The 1,196-nt window shown below is 35.2% G+C and overlaps 1 protein-coding gene across 1 annotated transcript in view; it reads left to right on the top strand.

Moving 5' to 3' along the window:
- The window catches only part of LOC104772158 (putative uncharacterized protein MYH16), a gene marked incomplete in the record, with an annotated part of 10,775 nt that extends 9,802 nt beyond the window's left edge, over nucleotides 1-973 (top strand). The window contains 1 exon segment of the mRNA XM_019241662.1: nucleotides 619-973. Within this exon segment, the coding sequence (XP_019097207.1) occupies nucleotides 619-656 (38 nt within the window).

Here is a 1,196-nt window from a genome sequence, read left to right as displayed (position 1 = left end):
ATTGAGCCATGTGCTTCCGGTGTCCAATGAAGTTCGGTAAGTTCCAGCTTAAGACTTACTTTATTACATCATGAAATTGAGCTAATCCCTATTCCTAATAATGTTTGTTTTGTGTGTCACAGCAATAGCTTCGATGCAATCATCAAGAAACTAGAACTTCCTCGGAATGTGAATATGATTGATGAAAGGGATGGTATGGCGAAACAGACACAGCAGCACGAAGATATTGTGAAGCAACTGAAAGTACTTTTGACAAATTTTGGAACTCTACTTCCTGTCTTTGGTAGAAAATATTGTGGTCCAACTAGTTTACTTGCGATTTTCTGGTATTTGCAGGAAGAATTGAAACAGGAGAAAGTGAAGGCGAAGGAAGAAGCAGAAGACCTTACGCAAGAAATGGCTGAATTAAGGTATAAGATGACATGTTTGCTTGATGAGGAACGCAAACGCCGTGTGTGCATAGAACAAGCATCATTACAGAGAATAGCCGAGCTAGAAGCACAGGTATTATGTTATATGCTTCCTTATTTTTGTTTGGTCGAGTATGTGGAAATGGAATCTAAGTGTTATTTTCTTTCCTCTCTTTCTTAAAGATCAAGAGAGAGACAAACAAGAAGACCTCTTCAACTATGATGCTTTCTCTTCCTGGGTTATGAAAAAGTCTTGAGCTTTGATGTTTAGCTTTATTACACACAAGTCCACCTTTATCTTCACATTCTCATCCATTGGAAGTGGGCGTAGATGGATGGATGCGCATTTGGCTGGTGATCTGTATACACATGAAATGGCAAGGATGGTCAGAGAAAGTCAGAGGCTTGAAGTGTCTAGAGACGCACAAACAAAAGATGTTTGGGTTAAGAAGAAAGAATAATAGCTTTAGAGATTGTCGTTAATTTATTTCCATTCGAGTGTACATAATTAATTGCGTGGAACATAGAAATAAAGTCGTTCGAAAGTATTATTTATTGGGTTATCTCTAGTGTATCAAGTAAAAATGTCTTATCATATTTATTTATCTAAAAGAAAACAAAAAATAATTACACCTCCTGTTAGATTTATTTGTTAAAAAAGAAAGAAATAATAATAATAATATTGCTAAAGTTTTTCTCTTCAGTTTCTTCTCTCTTTAACGGATTTGAAAATTCGAACTCTTTAATACCTCTTTTTGCTTTGCTATCAATCCTTTTTTTTTTTTT

This window comes from Camelina sativa, chromosome 20, assembly GCF_000633955.1.
Source record: "Camelina sativa cultivar DH55 chromosome 20, Cs, whole genome shotgun sequence".
NCBI classification, from domain to species: Eukaryota; Viridiplantae; Streptophyta; class Magnoliopsida; order Brassicales; family Brassicaceae; genus Camelina; species Camelina sativa.
The sequence above is the reverse complement of the archived record's forward strand: the minus strand, read 5'-3'. Positions and strand labels throughout refer to the sequence as shown.